General features: G+C 46.5%; 1 protein-coding gene across 1 annotated transcript in view; it reads left to right on the top strand.

The window, feature by feature from the left end:
- TTC26 (tetratricopeptide repeat domain 26) overlaps positions 1-15,653 on the top strand; it is a 39,211-nt gene extending 23,558 nt beyond the window's left edge. The window contains exons 9-17 of the mRNA XM_007952770.1: positions 2,419-2,474; positions 3,842-3,895; positions 4,933-4,996; positions 6,415-6,503; positions 6,683-6,766; positions 10,822-10,891; positions 11,698-11,804; positions 14,090-14,223; positions 15,542-15,653. Coding sequence (XP_007950961.1) covers positions 2,419-2,474; positions 3,842-3,895; positions 4,933-4,996; positions 6,415-6,503; positions 6,683-6,766; positions 10,822-10,891; positions 11,698-11,804; positions 14,090-14,223; positions 15,542-15,653 — 770 coding nt within the window. The remainder of the gene's footprint in view (positions 1-2,418; positions 2,475-3,841; positions 3,896-4,932; positions 4,997-6,414; positions 6,504-6,682; positions 6,767-10,821; positions 10,892-11,697; positions 11,805-14,089; positions 14,224-15,541) is intronic.
- Positions 15,654-15,914: the final 261 nt, after the last annotated feature.

The raw sequence follows: 15,914 nt of genomic DNA, 5'->3' as shown, positions 1-15,914 counted from the left end.
TCAGCAGTGATATCCACTTCTGAATCCAGTTTGAATTTCCATCAGTTCTGTCAATCTAATGCTACAACCTGTTTGTGGTGGTTAAGTTTGTGTGTGAACTTGGCTGGGTCTGGTTGAGTGGCTGGGCAGCTGAATGTGGTTATTCCCCATGGTGAGATTGGTAATAAACTCCATGGTGGAATCTTGTGGAGCAGGTGAGTAGCTGCTTTGGGGATGTGGTCTGCTTCCGTATATAAGAAACAGCTTTGGGAATGGTCTCTAGCTTATGGCACGCTTGAACCCTGCATGTAGTTGTGTCGTTGTTCAGCAGCCTGCCATGCTCTGCTGACCTTGGGACTTTCAATGGACTTGAATTAATGACCTGCCATGTGCTTTGGTAACATCAGGACTGTGCCTTTTTACTTGTCAGGCTTGGGCTTGTCAGCCTCAGCAGCCAGCAGCTGAGTGAAGAAAAGCCTCTAGCTCCAGTGGGCTGGGAGCAGGAGGCAGAGCTGAAGGCCAAGGTTGAGGGGCTTTCACCCAGCCCCTAGAGCCTGGCACTTTCACCTCGGACTTAAAGCCTCCAAACTGTTAGTTCAAGCTGTTCCATTTGTGGCACTAGGTAATCAGAACACCATTTTTGAATTTTCTTGAGCAAAACTGCAGTGATGTGAGTGATGTTGTTCCATAACATCCACAGTTGTCGGATCATCTTCCATTGGGATGAGCACAGATAGGGATCTATGCCATTCAGTCGGCCAGGTAGTCATCTTCCAGATTTCTTGGCATAGAGAAGTGAGTAGTTCTAGCACTGAATTTGTTTGTTGAAACATGTCAATTGGTATTCTATCAGTTCCTGAAGCTTTTTTTTTTCACCAGTTCCTTCACTGCAGCTTAGACTTCTTCCTTCAATACCATCAATTCTTGATCAACTGCTACCTCCTGAAATGGTTGAATGATGATCAGTTCCTTTTGGTACTGAACCAAAAAATCAAACCCACCGCCATCAAGTCGATTTTGACTTTAGGATGCTTTAGGACAGAGTAGAACTGCCCCATAGGGTTTCCAAGGTTATAAATCTTTGCAGAAACAGACTGTCTCATCTTTCTCCCGTGGAACAGCTGGCAGCTTCAAACCACTGACCTTTTGGTTAGCATTCGAATGCTTTAACCACTATACCACCAGAGCTCCTTCTCTTTGGCATAGTAACTCTATATCCCTTCCATCCTCCTTTGATAGTTCCTGTGTCATTCAGTATTTTGCCCATGGAGTCCTTTAATATTGCAACTCAAGGCTTGAATTTTTCTTCAGCTCTTTCAGCTTGAGAAATGCTGAGCATGTTCTTCCCTTTTGGTTTTCTAACCCCAGATCTTTGCACATTTCATTATAATACTTCACTTTGTCTTCTAGAGCCACTCTTTGAAACCTATTCTTCACCTCTTTTACTTCATCATTTCTTCCAGTTTCTTTAGTTACTCTACATTCAGGGGCAAGTTTCAGAGTCTCTTCTGACATCCATTTTGGTCTTTTCTTTCTTTCCTGCCTTTTTCATGACCTTTTGCTTTCTTCATGCATTTATGTCCAGGATGTCATCCCACATCTCATCTGGTTTTCAGTCATTAGTGTTCAATGTGTCAAATCTGTTTTTAAGATGGTTTCTACATTCAGGTGGTCTATACTCAAGGTAGTATGTTGGCTCTCATAGACTTGTTTTAATTATTTTCAGCTTCATCTTGAACTTGCATATGAGCATTGATGGTCTTTTCTGCAGTTGGCCCTGGCCTTGTTCTGACTGATGACATTGAGCTTTTCCATTGTCTCTTTCCACAAATATAGTTGATTTGATTCCTGTATATTCCATCTGGTGAGGTCCATGTATGTAATTCTAGCTTATGTTGTTGAATAAGTCATTGGTCTTACAGAATTCTATCATGTCATCTCCAACGCCATTCCTATCATCAAGGCCATATTTTCCGACCACCAGTCCTTCTTTCTTTCCAATTTTTGCTTTCCAATCACCAGTAATTATCAGTGCATCTTGGTTGCATATTTGTTTTTAGACTGTAGAAATTGGTAAAAATCTTCATCTTCTTTGTGTTTGGCGTTAGTGGTTGGTATGCAAATTTGAGTAGCAGCTCTATTAACTGGTCTTCTTTGTAGGCGTATGGATGTTAGTCCTATCACTGACAACTCTGTATTGCTGGATACATCTTGAAATGTTGCCTTTGCTGATAAATGTGACGCCATTCCTCTTCAGTTTGTCATTCCCAGCATAGTAGATCATATGATTGTTCAGTTCAACTCAGAAATGCCTAGGATATTGGTCTTTGGGCATACTATTTCAGTTCTGACAACTTGCGATTTTCCCAGACTCATCCTTCGTACATTTCACATTCTGATTATTAATGCATAATTGTAGGTGTTTTTCTTATATTTCAGATGATGTACAAGAAGCTTACAACTTAATTAAGGATCTAGAACCTACTACTCCTCAGGTAATTAATAATGTTTTACATTCGTACCAACCAAGTTCTGTTGATAGTCAGTAGAACTTCAGAAATGTAGCTGAAAGACCCTAAATATTGATCTAGACATTATATTCCACTGTAGTGATGCTTCTGAGATGAAAGTTAATATTCTGGGCTTTCTGATGTTTTTAAACTCCCTTCTGTGTGGTCATTCTTCAAGAGGGTTAACATTTGAGAATACTCAAATCTCGTGTGATGATGAAACTAACAACTAGGTATGTGTAGGTCGTCCCCGACTTATGACGTTGTCAAGTATGACTCACAGCACTTGTGACCATACCCTTTTTTTGGGTACATCTTGTTGTTAATGATATGTACGACATACGGTATGCAGCATGGAATCTGCTAAGGTTATCATTCTCATCCCAACCCCCAAACACAAATAAAAATACTGATAATAACGAAAAAACAATGAGGTAGTCAACTTAGGTCAGAACCAACGTATGATGGAGTTATCAGAACAGGACCCCGTTGTAAGTTGAGGATCCCTGTACACGTGTCTCACAAGGATAATCTTCCATAACTTTCGTTTCTCCCCTACTGGATTGTTAATCCCTTCCAGTCAGGGACTGTGTCTGTGTTGTACGGCCAGTGCTAAGTACACTGCCTGACACGTAGTAGGCATTCCTTTTATTGAGCGAGGGAATGAATGAAAATGTTCCCAGGCCCCATGGGGTCTGATCAGGCATGTTTCTCAAGTGTATTAAAAGCTTCAGCATCTTTCACACAGCACTTTACTTGAGTCTCCTCAATAAAATGAACCTTCCCATAAACATCGGTACAACTGCTGAGGGAGGGAATCTGTCAAAAACTTGAATCAAATCTGAAGCAGAGGCCGGGTCTTCCAAACGAGAGACTGCCTTACACGTGGGAGTCAGAGGTTTTTTTTTTTTTTTTTCCTGAGGGGAAGGACCACTAGGAAAAGAAAATTATTAAGCAGTTGGCAGAGGAAAATAGCACATATGATACAGTCACAGACAGGAGCGGCAGCTGATAAGGTGATAGAAAATCTTACATCAACATTGTACTGGTAATGTTTTCCCATTGAGTTGAAATAAAACACGCTTTATCTCCTGGAAGTTTGCACTGAGTTATTTCTGCTGAAGAATGAGAATTTGCAAAAGGTGAATTCTGTTATTTATCTGCTGTCTCCTGGGAATTAAACGGAAAGGCTCCTAATTCTATCATTTAAGGCAGGAGCTGAACAAACAGACTCTGGGTAACTTTTGTTCATATTTACTGAGCGTTGAGTCAACACAAGGAATTAGCACGAAAGGTGGATCTCCTAGGCCTACATTCCTCTCAGATTAATCAGTGTTTTTCCATGTTTCCAGGAGTATATCCTCAAAGGAGTAGTCAACGCAGCCCTTGGCCAGGAAATGGGGTCGGTGAGTCACTGGTAGTCCATAGTTTACAGAGTTCCCATGTGTGGAAAAGATGAGAAAGGCAGGCCCAGGAGCTTACAGACGGGCTCCTCTGCGGGTCCCTCCTTCGTCTGCCCCCAGCCCGGACCCCGTTGTCTGAAGAGCCGTGTGTTCCTTGGAGACAAAGGGGAGGTCTGGAGGCTGAGAACCGCTCTGTTTGGACGGAGCCCTGTCTCCAGCAGCGCAGCGGCGGATCCCTGCACTGCTGGGTCCTGGGGCAGGACTTGGCTTTCCTAACCGTGGGCTCTCCGAGCTGTGATCTCGTCATGTGTGAAATGGGGAGAAATATTCTCTGGGAAAAAACACTGTCTGCAGATAAACTGTTACTCATTAACAGGCTGTAGTAAGTTCTTTCTGGAACAGCCAAGCCATTGCTGTCGAGTTGAATTCCGACTTAGTGATCTTATAGGACAGAGTAGAATTGCCCCAGAGGGTTCCCAAGGCTCTCATCTTCATGGAAGTAGACTGCTGCATCTTTGTCCTGAGGAGCAGGTGGCGGGTTCAAACCACCAACCTTTCGGTTAGCAGCCAAGCATTTAACCACTGTGCCACCAGAGCTCCTTTTTGGAACAAAGTAGGATATGAATAAATCTTTGTATCTCCAGCTTGCTCCCCTTTGCCCACAGTGGACAGGCAGTAAATAGTTGTTGAATACAAAATGTCGTTAAGTAAATACTCATTGTTACAAGTGTAGTTCTTATGTAGGGTCTGATACATGGAACAAGAGCAGTAAATACCTGTTGAATGAGTTTATTAGTGAGGGTACCATCAGGATAGAATTGGGCTTTGGAATTGTTTCCCCCTTTTCTGTCTGACCCTGGGTGGGTTTTAATTTAGTTTCAGGTTATCTTTTTCCCCGGCTTGTGGTAACCAGAATTAATACTGTTTGTGTCAACATTTCACACACATGAAATGCTGACATGTGTTAAACCCACAAAGGGTGATACAAATAAGGTATCTTCCCTTCTCCCTGTACACCAGCTCTGCTTTCATTTTTCCAGAGGGACCATATGAAAATTGCGCAGCAATTCTTCCAGCTGGTGGGAGGATCAGCGAGTGAATGTGGTATGTCTGGCATCCGTTCTTAGGAGCGTGGCTCATCGTTGGGTCTGAGCGTAGACCTACCGGGGCTGTTTCTCTGTCCGGGGCACATCTGTGAGGAGTCCCCTTATAAAGCAGGAGGCCAGGAATAGGAGAGAAAACTGCCATGCCTTCCCAGAACTGTCTCAGCTTAAGGGAGTGGGAGATGAAACACAGGTGCTTAAATGCATTCTGCACTTCCTGAGAGTTTAAAACTGTGGATTTGGTCTTCAGTTTTAAATGTTAGTTTTTAGTAATTTATCAGGCTTTCTAGATACACTAATGTTTTGCCATGTTGCAGATGTTTTTCTCTGATGATGTTTTGCCTTTTGACTGCCTACAATATTTTTTTCCTATATTAAAGTTTTATTTAGTTAAGTGTACCTTTTCTCTAAGGACTTCTGACATTAGCATCAAACTTAGGAAGTGCTTTCATACCCCAGTTATCTGGTAGTCACCTAGGTTCTCCACTAGTGATCTTGTGGCTGCAATTTTAGGAATCAAGACTCAGGTTTGAGGACGGCTGTATAAAGGCCGGAGGCCCACGCGAACCGCCACGGCGGCCTGTGTCATTTTCTGTAGCTGCCCTTTGTTCTGAATCATCCGTGTTCATTCTGAGCTGGGAGTTAAATATTATTCTCACTCCCTGGATATTTACTTTCTTTCAGATGTTTAGCTAACACTGTTCATTTAATATTTTCCTCCGTTTCATTCATTCACTCATGCAACGAGAACTTACTAAGGTCATGGGGATACAGGAATGAGGAAAAGAAAACCCTGCTCCCTTGTGGGGCTTCCAGTCTGGTGGGGACAGCCAAGCTGTTCAACGCAATAAAGCAATGCATTATTACGTAGTGTATCAGACTGTGATAAGTGCTGTGGAACCAGCACTGAAGCGGGTGGGGGAGACCGAGCATATCGTCGATGGGGTGAAAGTCCCGCTGACCCTCCACTACCCCAAATGGGAATCTGCTGTCGGCAGGACTCAGTGCTACCTCAGGTCAGGGGCTTCCACGTGGGCTATCTCTGCACTCGAGATTGGGATGCCAGGTTGTCCTAGGCAAGTGAGGATGGAGACTAAGCCACATGAGCCGAGGGTGTAGGAGTTAGGGCTGGATGAGCATCAGAGTCCCGGAGAACCGTCTGGGAATCCTTTAGCCAGTGCCCCCGCCGGGCATTGCTCACCTGGGGCTCTGCGAGGTAACCCCCAGGAAGATGACTGGTCACTCAGAGAACCCTGACTCCATGACGCTGGACTGTCGCCCACCACAGAGAATCTAACTCCAGAGTCTAGAAGCATGTGTTGGGATCCGTTCCTCCCTCTCAATCATAAAATAACTTGAATTTCAGCTACAGCGAACTTTTCGTTTGTGAACATACATGGTGTCTCCCCTCCATTTCAGATACGATACCAGGGAGGCAGTGCATGGCTTCCTGCTTCTTCCTCCTGAAGCAGTTTGATGACGTCTTAATTTACCTCAACTCATTTAAGGTCAGTCAGCTACGAGGCCTGTGTCTGAGAAAATAAGATGCTCCTGGAACTGGCCGTTTCTAGGTGGGATTTTTTGCGTCAGCTAACCCGTAAGATTGTTTCTGTGTTCATCTGCCATTAGGATGTGTCTGTTCTATATGTTGAAGTTGAGCGTGACCTGTTCTTGGGCTGTTTTCCAGAGCTACTTCTACAACGATGACATCTTTAACTTCAATTACGCACAAGCCAAAGCTGCGACAGGCAACACCAGGGAGGGCGAGGAGGTGGGTGCCTGCCTTCGGAAGCATCTGCATGGTTCTGTCTGAAACACCTGGTTTGTCTTCTTCTCACTGGAGTAACATGGTCTCGGGTAAAGGACCATTGAACCCTTGAAGGTTCCTTTCCTGCTAGGTTCCAGTAGAAAGTGCAGCGGGACGGGCACCCTATTAATCATACTACGGGTTTTCTCCTTTTTTTGGTAAATTTTATGGAAGTATAACATAAATAGGAGCCCTGGTGATGCAGGGGCTCAGAGCTCGGCTGCCAACTGAAAGGAGGGTGGTTCCAATCCACCAGCAACTCCGAGGGAAAAAGATGAGGCTGTCTCCTGAGAAGATTACAGCCTTGGAAACTCTATGGGGGCAGTTCTACTCTGTCTTCTAGGGACTCTGTGAGTCAGAATTGACTTGATGGCAAAAACGAAAAAACCCAACTTGCTGTCATCAAGTTGACACTGACTATAGCGACCCCCAGTTGGTTTTCCAAGGCCATAAATCTTTACAGAAGCAGACAGCCTCATCTTTCTTCAACAGAGTGGCTGGTGGAGTAGAACCACTGACCTTTTGGTTAGCAACCAAATGCTTTAATCACTACACCACTAGTTTGTTCTAGGCTTTGCTTTTATAAAGATTTATAATTTTGGAAACCCTATGGGGCAGTTCCACTCTTCCCTATAGGATCATTGAGAGTCAGAATTGATGGGTTTTTGAATTTAGAACCTTCATGTAGAAAAGTATACAAATCATAAGCATATAGCTTAATGGATTTTCATAAAGTAGATACACCTATATAATCAGTACCCAGATCATGAAACAGAATGTTATCCGGGCTCTATTTCTGTTCTCCTTTAGAGTGACTACTCCTCCCCTCAAAGCTAATCATTATCTTGACTTTTAACTCCATAGTTTGATTTGTCTGAATTTGAAACTTATACATATGAAATCATATAACATGTACCTGTATCATATGGCTTCTTTTGTTCAAAATTATGTTTGTGAGATTCATCTGTGATGAAATTCATTTATGTTGTTGCTTGTAGCTCTTTTTCATTCATTCTTGTCATTGTATAGTTTTCCACAGTTTTAATCCGTTCTCCTGTAAATCAGCATTTGGGTTATTTATAGTGTTTGGCTATTAGAGATACCGCTGCCATGAACATTCTCGTACATGTCTTGTGGTGAACATACGTATGCATTTCTGTTGGGCATATAACTAGAAGAGGAATATGCCTGTTACCCAATTGCTAGGTCATAGAATATGCACATGTTCAGCTTCAGTTGATGTGGCCAAATAGTTTTCCAAAGTGGTTGAACCAGTTTATGCAGTTCCAGCAGTGTATGAGTTCCAGTCACTCCACATCCTTGTCAGCACTTGATATTATCTGGATTTTTATTTGAGCCATTCTGGTGGACATAGATTTAAGTTGCAGTTCCTGATTACTAGTGTAACCGAGTTCCTTTTCATGTTTTTTGTCTACTAGATACCCTCTTTTGTGTATCCTGTGTAAGAAATGTTTGCCTATGTAATATATTTATGCTCATTATTACCTGTCTCCTTTAGCTTGCATGTGAATTTCACAAGGGCAGTGATTTGGTCTGTCTTGTGTGCTGATGTGTCCAGATGCTTAGATCAATATCTGGTACTTAGTAGGAACGTAATATATTTTTATTGAATGAATATATGAATGATTCAGTCAGTCAATCTCAGGATCACAATGTTGAGTGTGAAAAAAGTTATAGAAGAAAACACGTAGCGAGATGTGAAACGGGATGTAAGCACGGACACTCAGGGTGGTGAACTCAGTTCAGAAAAAAGCCCGATGACATGCAGTGATGTGTAGTTGGGAAGGTAAACTTGTGTTCCCATTTGTTTGAAAAATATGTTTGTTTGTATGTATATTAAATGTTCCTAAAGAATATATAAAAAGCATTAATAGCCATGTATACGGTTGACATAACAATGTTTCTACAAGTGTATTTTTATGTTCCGTAAGAATTTCCAGGTATATAGTAAAGCTGACAGGAGATGAGGTTGTAGTCACTTCTTGGCAACAGCCAGCTACCCAGAGGGAGCAAGTAGTTTGACCTATGGGCTTGAGACCATGGTCACAGGGGACATCAAGTTCAATTGGCATAACATACTACACAAAACATTGTTCCACCTCCTACTTTATCCAGGTAAGAATTAAGTAAGGGGAGGGCGGAGAGGTTTCCAACAGCTAAGGGAGAGAAACTCGTCTGTCAGTTTGTCATCCTGTGGGGATTAAACGTTGCTGTGAGGCTTGAGGCTGTGCCACTGGTGTTTTGTCAAATGCCAACAGGGTTGCACATGGTGCACAGGTTTCAACTCAGCTTACAGACTGAGACAGACTAGGAAGAAGGAAGAGGCCATCCACTTCTCAAAAATTGGCCAGGGAAAACCTTATGAATAGCAGAGAAGCACTGTCTGATATATTACTGGGTGCAGGACCGGGCAGTGTTTCATTCTGCTGTGCATAGGGTCACTGAGTTGGAGACAACTTGACAGCACCTAACAACAACAACACATCCAACTTTGGTGAGTAGAGACTGGGATCTTAAAACCTTGCAAGTGGCCATCTAGATGCAACTATGGGTCTCACCTCATCCAGGGCAAAGAAGAATAAAGAAAACCAAAGACACATGGAAATAATTAGTCCAAGGGACTGGTACACCATGCCATCCTCAGCCTATACGACTGTGAGACTAGAAGAACTAGATAGTGCCTGGCTACCACTGTCAGCCACTCAGAGTGGGGTCTGTGTAGGAGATCCTGGATAGAGAGGAAGAACAATGTGGAACAAAACTCAAAATCATAAAAAAAAAAAAAAAAAAAAGCGACGAGGTTTGCTGGTCTGATGGAGCCTGGTGGAACCACTGAGGCTATGGCCCCCAGCTGCCCTTCAGGTCTGGAATTGCACCCATTCCTGTGGCTTCCAGCCAAACAAAAGACAGGCATATGAGCTGAACTTTTACATTAGGTAGATATACTCCTTGGAGAGATCAATCATGGGAGAATAGAAGGGCTTTGTATGTACAAGGAGACAGCTTAGGGGGCAGGAGTACGTGGGAGGGAAGGACACAGGGAAGAGGTGGCTATGGGGAGGAAGTGGGAGGGGAGCTGTTGCATTGTGGGAGATTGCAGTCAGTGTCATGAGACAAAGTGTATGTGAGCTGCTGTATGGAAAGTGAATTTGCTCTGTAAACTTCCACCCAAATCACGAGAATTTTTTCTTTTTTTAAAAAGCATTAGTAGCAGTTACCTTACAGCACTGAAACAGGGCACTGAAAAGGTATATCTTCCTTTTGAGCATGACTCTTTTGCCAAAAGAATGTATTGGTTTTTTAATTTAAAAAAGATTTAAGGCTGCAAGAAAAGATGCTTAGAAAGATTTTCTCCAAAATGTACTCAAAGTTTGAGAGTTGCAGGCCCTAACTCTCAATGAGATGGATTGGCACAGTGGCTGACACAGTGCTCAAAGCTAGCAGCAGTTGTGAGGGTGGCACAACGGTTGTGAGCAGGCAGCATTTTGTTGTGTCGAACGCGGGGCTGCTGTGAGTCGGAATCGATTCAACACCACCAAATGAGAAGCCATGGTTACTTTATGTGGAATGTTTCATGCTGGATAGATAGTGTGTGATGTCCGTTACACTGACATTCGTGACCTTTAAGTATATTTCTGACGTTTTAATTTTTGCATTCTGAGTTATCACGTGGTTTATTTTCCATCCTTCCCTTTTCTTAGCAGACTGTGTAGAATTTAGTCACCTTTGTTGTTATGGCCTGCCATCGGGTTGATTTTGACACGCAGTGGCCTGTAGGGCCGAGTCAAACTGTTCCTCAGAGGACCCAGGGTTGTATATAGGAGCTGACTGCTGCAGCTGCCTCCTGTGGAGCAGCTCATGGGTTCGACCCTTCCGGCTAATGACTTGGAGCACCGACCCGCCAGGGTGACCTTGCTCATCACCCTGAGGTGAGCTGCTGAGAGTAGGGACTTCAGCGCACGCAGCTTTACGGTTTCCCTTCTTTCCTCTTCTGGCAGGTGTTCCTCCTGATCCAGAGTGAGAAGATGAAGAGCGACTACGTCTACCTCAGCTGGTTAGCTCGGTGCTGTGAGTCTCCTTCACGCGCTACAGGGCGTCCACTTTATCCTCTCTGCGGCATAGTCTCCTGGGTGGAATTGAAAATGGCTGTTTTCTGCTTTTGTGCAATGAATGAGCCCTGAAGTTAAGTGTTGTTAATGCCACAGTGAGGTTGCATTGTGCAGTATGACAAAGCTACCCTGTGATTGGTCCCCCAGCACCATGGCCCAGCACTTAGATCAGGCCTTGCAGTTGTAAAGGTGCCATGGTCTCCCATCAGCACCCCGGAAGCTTCCGGGCTCTCAGGGCAGTGGCGTTGGTGGGATGACGCGGTGACACTCTGACCCGCTCACTGTGGCGCAGGCCTGAGAAGGGACAGTGCACCGAAAGTGCCCACTTTGTACACCCTGCAGCCTGCGCCTTCTTGCTTGCTCTTCCCTTCTCCTCTTTATTTTACTCGAATTTGAAGTGCTCACTGAGTTTTTGTGGTCACAGGGAGATTTTAGCCATCAGATACTGTAAGGAAGGTTGGACTTCATGGCTAGGATTGACTGAAGGACCACTGTTCCCTTCTAAGCTCATGAATAGAATGAGAGCAACTAGAAATCAACCGATCTAAAAAGGCGTGGTTCTCTGGCGTCCTAACAAATGCTTCAGCTAAGGTAGAATCTGCCGGGAGACCAGCCGGCTAACAGCACCGCGTAGGCTTCCTGTGATGCAGATCCAACCGTCACTTTGTGTCTCTTGAGTGTAGGACTGCGGCCACAGGGCAGTAGGATGTGGCAATGTGTCTCTCATACACTGAGAAGCAAAGCCTCTGCTGCTGTTGTTTGCAGATATTATGAATAAGAAACCGAGACTGGCCTGGGAGCTTTATCTGAAGATGGAGACGTCGGGAGAGTCCTTCAGCCTCCTGCAGCTTATTGCGAATGACTGCTACAAGGTGCGTCTGTGGGGCCGGCGGTGGGCAGAGAGCAGCCCTGCACGCCACGCTGGCTGGCGGACGTTGGGAACCCATGCTCCAGGGGGATCCCCAGCATGACACCAGACCAGTCCTTTTATGAACTGACCTCCAAGAGGGGCACTTTTCAGGCTTTCACTCATATATGAAACAATGACTTAGGGAGGACGGTTAGATTTCAGGAACGTGAATCTTAGGGGCCATCCGGCCGAGATCGCCTCTGGTAGTTGGAAAGTTGCTTCTGCAGCTCCCGAGAGCTGTCCCCTGGCATCTGGGGACACAGAGTGGAATCCTCAGCATTGAAATAATGATTGAAGTCCTGAGAAGAAGTGAGACTGCCCAGGACAGGAAGTAAAAGGAGAAGTGCAGGGGTCACAGACCAAACCTGGGGGAAGACCACGGTGCAGATGGTGGACAGGAATACACAGGAGAGGCAGAGGGACCAGAGGAAGAGGATGAGGTGCCAGTCAGATTTAGGAAGGGGCTGTGTGTGCGAGAGAGAGAGGGAGAGAGAGAGAGAGGGAGAGAGAGAGAAAGAGAGGGAGAGGAGTTGGAGCGGCAGGGAGGACAGAGGAGTCTGGGGTCCTGCCCTGAGGCCCATGGAGGTGGTCGGCGCTGAGTCAGTTCTGACGTGTATCCGCCCCGGGTGTGCAGAGCAGCACTGGGCTCCACAGCGTTTTCTTGGCTGTAATCTTGACAGGCCTTTTCTTATGGCGCTGCTGGGTAGTTTCAAACTGCCAGCCTGTGGGTGAAAGACCACTTGTGCCTCCCAGGGCCCCTGTCCTCCAGATTCAAAGCCTTTAAATACTGAGCCTCAGGGATTCTGATGCGTAACTACACACACGGTACCAATGCCACCTTCCTGGGTGTGACCCCGGTGTTGTGGGACACTGTGGTGTTGTGCTGTACTCTGTGAGCTGTGACCCCTCGGAGAGCTGGGGAAGGCCCCAGGCCTGCTCTGCACAGTCTTTGTAACTCCCTGGGACCCTGTCTTTATCCCCAGGTAAGTTTTGAGGAGCTGAGCCTCCTAGAGCTGTGCTGGATAATCGGGATGAGTCTTAGGGACATAAGGGTAATGGAAGCAGGACAAAGGCTGTCACCCAGCTCCAGTGCCGAGAGGCAGAGCTCCACGGTGTCGTCTAAAGGTGCGGACGTAGATGGTGAAGCTGGAAAATCGAGCAGGCATCCCTCCAGGGAGCGGGAGTGGGCGTGCTCCGGAGTGACAGGGGCGGCCTTTAGAGAGCGGGAGCAGCGTGCTCTGGAGTGCCGCAGGGAGTGGCCGTTTTGCTGTTGGAGGTTCATTTCTTGACCCAGGCAGTGGTTACCCTTGTGTTAAAAGTTAGACTTTTAATCAGCCGTTGATCTGTCGTGTGCGTTTTTGCACCATTCTATGTGTGCGGTTACACGATAAAAAATAAAAGCGCAGAGGACGACGGTCTGACCTTGAAGGGAGTAAGGTCTCTTCCTGTGACGGAGGCAGAGAGGACGGAGGCTGCAGGAGGTGGGAGGATACTCTGACTGAAGGAGGAAGGCAGGTGTCCCCGTGAGGTTCAGGGTCAAGCTAAGCTGAGAATGCACTTGAAGCCTCACGAGGTCGGTAGAGGTTGAGAACAGCAGCCAACAGGAATGGAGGAGTAACTGACCACATGGCGGGAGGCGGCCTGACATGTGAAGCCATCAGCACAGTTAGTGTCATGGGCATTTCTGAGGCCATCAGGAAAACTCAGCTGAGCAAACTGTATCAGCATGCCCTTCAGGGCCAAGGACGTGTTGTTTATTTGGGAAAGATGTCCGTCAAAACAAGTGCAGTGCACGTGTAGGCGTTGGGGGAATTTGGGAACAAGGTCGGGGAAAACCACTCTGGCAGGTTGAACCTGATCATGAATGATAGGAGTGATTCACGGGATGTCTTGAGGAGACTTGAAAACACCTAGTTGAAAGCACGGTCATCAGAGTGTGTCCCAGGATTAGAACTAAATTAGAAGGAATGACCAACGTGTCGATGACAGCCTCACTTGACCGTGCATAGAAAACAGTGCACTGAGAACTGAACGGGTGTAGGTGGGCGGACTTAAATGGAACTCAGGAGCCCACCTGTGATCCTCTTCTTCCTTGTTTTAGTGTGGAGGGGGCCCTAGCTGATTGCTCACTGAACATGTTCTCCTTACCCGGGCACGGGTTGTGTTCTGTCTTGGGGTGTCTGTATGTCTTGTTTCACTCTGCTGTTTTCTGCCACAAGTTTTACCATAATGCCTTCCTCCATGCAGGTGGGCCAGTTTTTCTACTCAGCCAAGGCCTTTGACGTCCTCGAGAGGCTGGACCCCAACCCTGAGTACTGGGAAGGCAAGCGGGGCGCCTGTGTGGGCATCTTCCAGATGATCCTGGCGGGCAGAGAGCCCAAGTGAGTGAGCAGGCCCAGGCCTGCCTCTGCACGCCGGTCCGTTTACGAGGGAAAGCATGGCTTTCCTGGGTGACGTCTTTTGGAAGGGCAGAATTTGAAAGCAATTTTAGAACGATGAGTAAAATGTTGAGATGGTCTATTTTTATCTGATATCTTTCATCCAGATTTTCTGTATTTTGTAGAATCAGATTGTTGTAAATCAGACACCGGAGACGTGGTGTGCCCTGCGGCCCTCCAGCAGGACGAGGGCCACAGTTAGGGGCGTGGAGTGCCCCGCGGCACTGCGGTGTCTTTTAATTTAGACCCAGAGAACGCCGAGCAGAGTAATGCGTCACAGCATAGAAGGTGGAGACTTCTTTGCTGTTATTTGTTTGTTTGCCTTCTCATAGTCTTAGAAATACTGAGAAGATTACATGAAATTAAGTGGCTTGTGACTGCATTGTTGTTGTTGTTGTTGTTATGTGCCGTGGAGTCAGCCCTGACTCATAGCGACCCCTCCTTGGGTTTCCGAGGCAGTATCACTACGGAAGTAGGATTGCCCAACCTTCCTTCCGAGGAGTGGCTGGTGGGTTTGAACCGCCAGCCTTCTGGTTAGCAGTCAAGTGCCTTAGCCACTATGCTACCAGAGCTCCCGTGACTGCATTATAACATTGTAAAAATTCAAACATTTAAAACTACATTCTGTTTTCTAAAAATAACTTCATGGACTATATTTGTTACTGATGTATGAATAATAAATTTTATAAGTAAGTAATCTGTCAGAAATTCCTCCCTGCCTGACATCTAGTGCCGCACCTGAGTGAAATGACAGAGGGGACCGAGGCTGCTTGAGGAAATGCAGGAGGGACGGGGAGCGGCCGCAGGGAAGCCAGGGTTTGCGAAGGGAGTGGGGATGTTTGCATGCGAAGTAGAGGGTCCGTGAGAAAGAGGAGGGCCCTCAGAGGTTGGACTGACACCGTGGCTGCCACCGTGGCTCAGAGACAGCAGGCCACGTGAGGCTGGTGCGCGACCAGGCGGGGTTGGGTTGTATCGTACACAGGGTCACTGTGAGCTGGAACTGATTTGATGGCCCCTAAGAACAACAACAACTTAAAACCTACGTTTTAAGTTAATTTAAAATTAATTGAAACACAGACTTGGGGCGCTTGCCAAATCTTAGGCCTTGACTCTCCTTGCCCGTATTGATTAGTCTGTGCTTTCCCTCGGAGAAGTGCCCCGTTCCTCGGCTTTGTGAAGCTGTGTAAATGTGTGTGCGTGGATGTCCACATGCTCGTTGTCATTCTCTGCTGAACACTCTGCCCCTCCGTCTTCTCCTCAGAGAGACCCTCCGAGATGTGCTGCATCTGCTGAGGAGCACGGGGAACACCCAGGTGGAGTACATCATCCGGGCCATGAAGAAGTGGGCCAGGGAGAACAGGGTGCCTGTCTGAAGTGCACAGGGGGCCGGCACGTCGCTGACGCCACACTCGCCGCTCTCTGCTGTCAGCCTTGCCCTGCCTTGGTCTGCAGGCCTCCAGGCCGGTGACTGACTCTCAGACAGCCTCAGCCTCCGCTGTGGCCCTGGGGCATTCGACCGGCAATAAGACCTTGGGCCCCCCCCCCCACCTTCCTTCCAGAAAGCTCCACGCCCCCTGATGTAATTGACTTAAAGGAGAGCAACCTCGCGGTCTGTCTTAGTGCTTCGTGGCCTT

This window comes from Orycteropus afer, unplaced genomic scaffold, assembly GCF_000298275.1.
Source record: "Orycteropus afer afer isolate SDZICR_OR568_19922 unplaced genomic scaffold, OryAfe1.0 scaffold00358, whole genome shotgun sequence".
Taxonomy (NCBI): Eukaryota; Metazoa; Chordata; class Mammalia; order Tubulidentata; family Orycteropodidae; genus Orycteropus; species Orycteropus afer.
The sequence above is the reverse complement of the archived record's forward strand: the minus strand, read 5'-3'. Positions and strand labels throughout refer to the sequence as shown.